The sequence below is a fragment of the Sinocyclocheilus grahami genome, unplaced genomic scaffold (assembly GCF_001515645.1).
Source record: "Sinocyclocheilus grahami isolate Dianchi unplaced genomic scaffold, SAMN03320097.WGS_v1.1 scaffold11890.1, whole genome shotgun sequence".
Taxonomy (NCBI): Eukaryota; Metazoa; Chordata; class Actinopteri; order Cypriniformes; family Cyprinidae; genus Sinocyclocheilus; species Sinocyclocheilus grahami.
Window position 1 is genome coordinate 2,886 of NW_015514105.1, and position 1,191 is coordinate 4,076.

General features: G+C 39.1%; 1 protein-coding gene across 1 annotated transcript in view; it reads right to left on the reverse strand.

The window, feature by feature from the left end:
- Positions 1 to 1,191, reverse strand: part of LOC107578775 (ryanodine receptor 1-like) — a gene marked incomplete at its 5' end in the record, with an annotated part of 4,638 nt that overhangs the window by 1,404 nt on the left and 2,043 nt on the right. The window contains 4 exons of the mRNA XM_016264693.1: positions 430 to 536; positions 614 to 710; positions 790 to 902; positions 991 to 1,125. Of these exons, the coding sequence (XP_016120179.1) occupies positions 430 to 536; positions 614 to 710; positions 790 to 902; positions 991 to 1,125 (452 nt within the window). The remainder of the gene's footprint in view (positions 1 to 429; positions 537 to 613; positions 711 to 789; positions 903 to 990; positions 1,126 to 1,191) is intronic.

Consider the following 1,191-nt stretch of genomic DNA (forward strand, 5'->3'; position numbering starts at 1 on the left):
TATTGCCTTCTGTAGAGCTGCTTTACAGCTGAACTGAATTTAGTATTTGATTATCTTAGCAACATTGACACTGTTATTAAACTAATTTAAGCTCTTAGTTCAACATTGAAATAATTAGAAATTGAATAATGACAATGTGGAGCCGTTATTAGCTGAATTTAATTTCTTTCATAATTGACGAACGTTGCAACACTGTTATAAAAACTAAACTTTGAACTAATTTGAACTGAATATTTGCAACTGTCTTCGGTAGAGCTGCTTTACATCTGAAATGAAAGGGATTTCATAATTGATCAATTTTGAAACACTGTTATTTTCCTGTTTATTTCTGTGTATTATAAAAAGCGCTACATAGAAAATTGTGACTTTACTTAAGAAGAAATCCTGTCAAGAAATCCCGTTCACTAAACCACAGAGCGATTTGCTTACGTTTTCTCGGTGAGAGCTGTGCGGCTAAAGTGAAGGATGAGCTGATGAAGGGGGTCTGGTTTTGATTCGGTTTCTTCATCTTCTTCTTCTTCCTGCTCCATTGCTTTCTGCAAGAAACAACACTATGAACAAACTACACTCAAGAGGGTGTACTCAGAGAGTGTAAATGGATATACAGACTTACAGATAAGTCATCAATCATCTTGTCTTCAAAAGAGTAGCCCTCATTTTCAATCCAGTTGCGCTTGTAACCATTAAGGAACATGTTAGATGCCCGGTGCCTGAAATAAAAGGAAAAATAAGTCTGTGCATCCCACTATACTCCAGGAGAGCATTAAAGTAAGGTTATATGTGTCTTACCTGGGGATGTTGTACAGCGGTGTCATTCTGAAGCAGGCCACTACTGCCCTGCGACGCTGTTTGGACAGAAGCTTGTGCCAAACCATCTTCTTGGATTTGAATGGACGCTCAGTCTGAAGGAAGACAAAGAAGAGGAAGAAATGGCTTAAGATTGAGGAAAAAAAGCATGTAACTTCATGTGTATGTGGAAACAGGCCTCACCAACTCAATGTGGTAGAGAACAGCCGAAACTTCCTGAACTCTCTTCACAACCTTCTCCGGTACATCAGCGTCTTCAGCTTTACCTGAGGTCTCCTTATACAGAGCCATCTGCCAGCGCATAGATGGGTCCTCAACCTACAGACAGACAGACAGAGATGTGTACTCACAGACACTTACAGGTGTATCTCAATAAATTAAAAT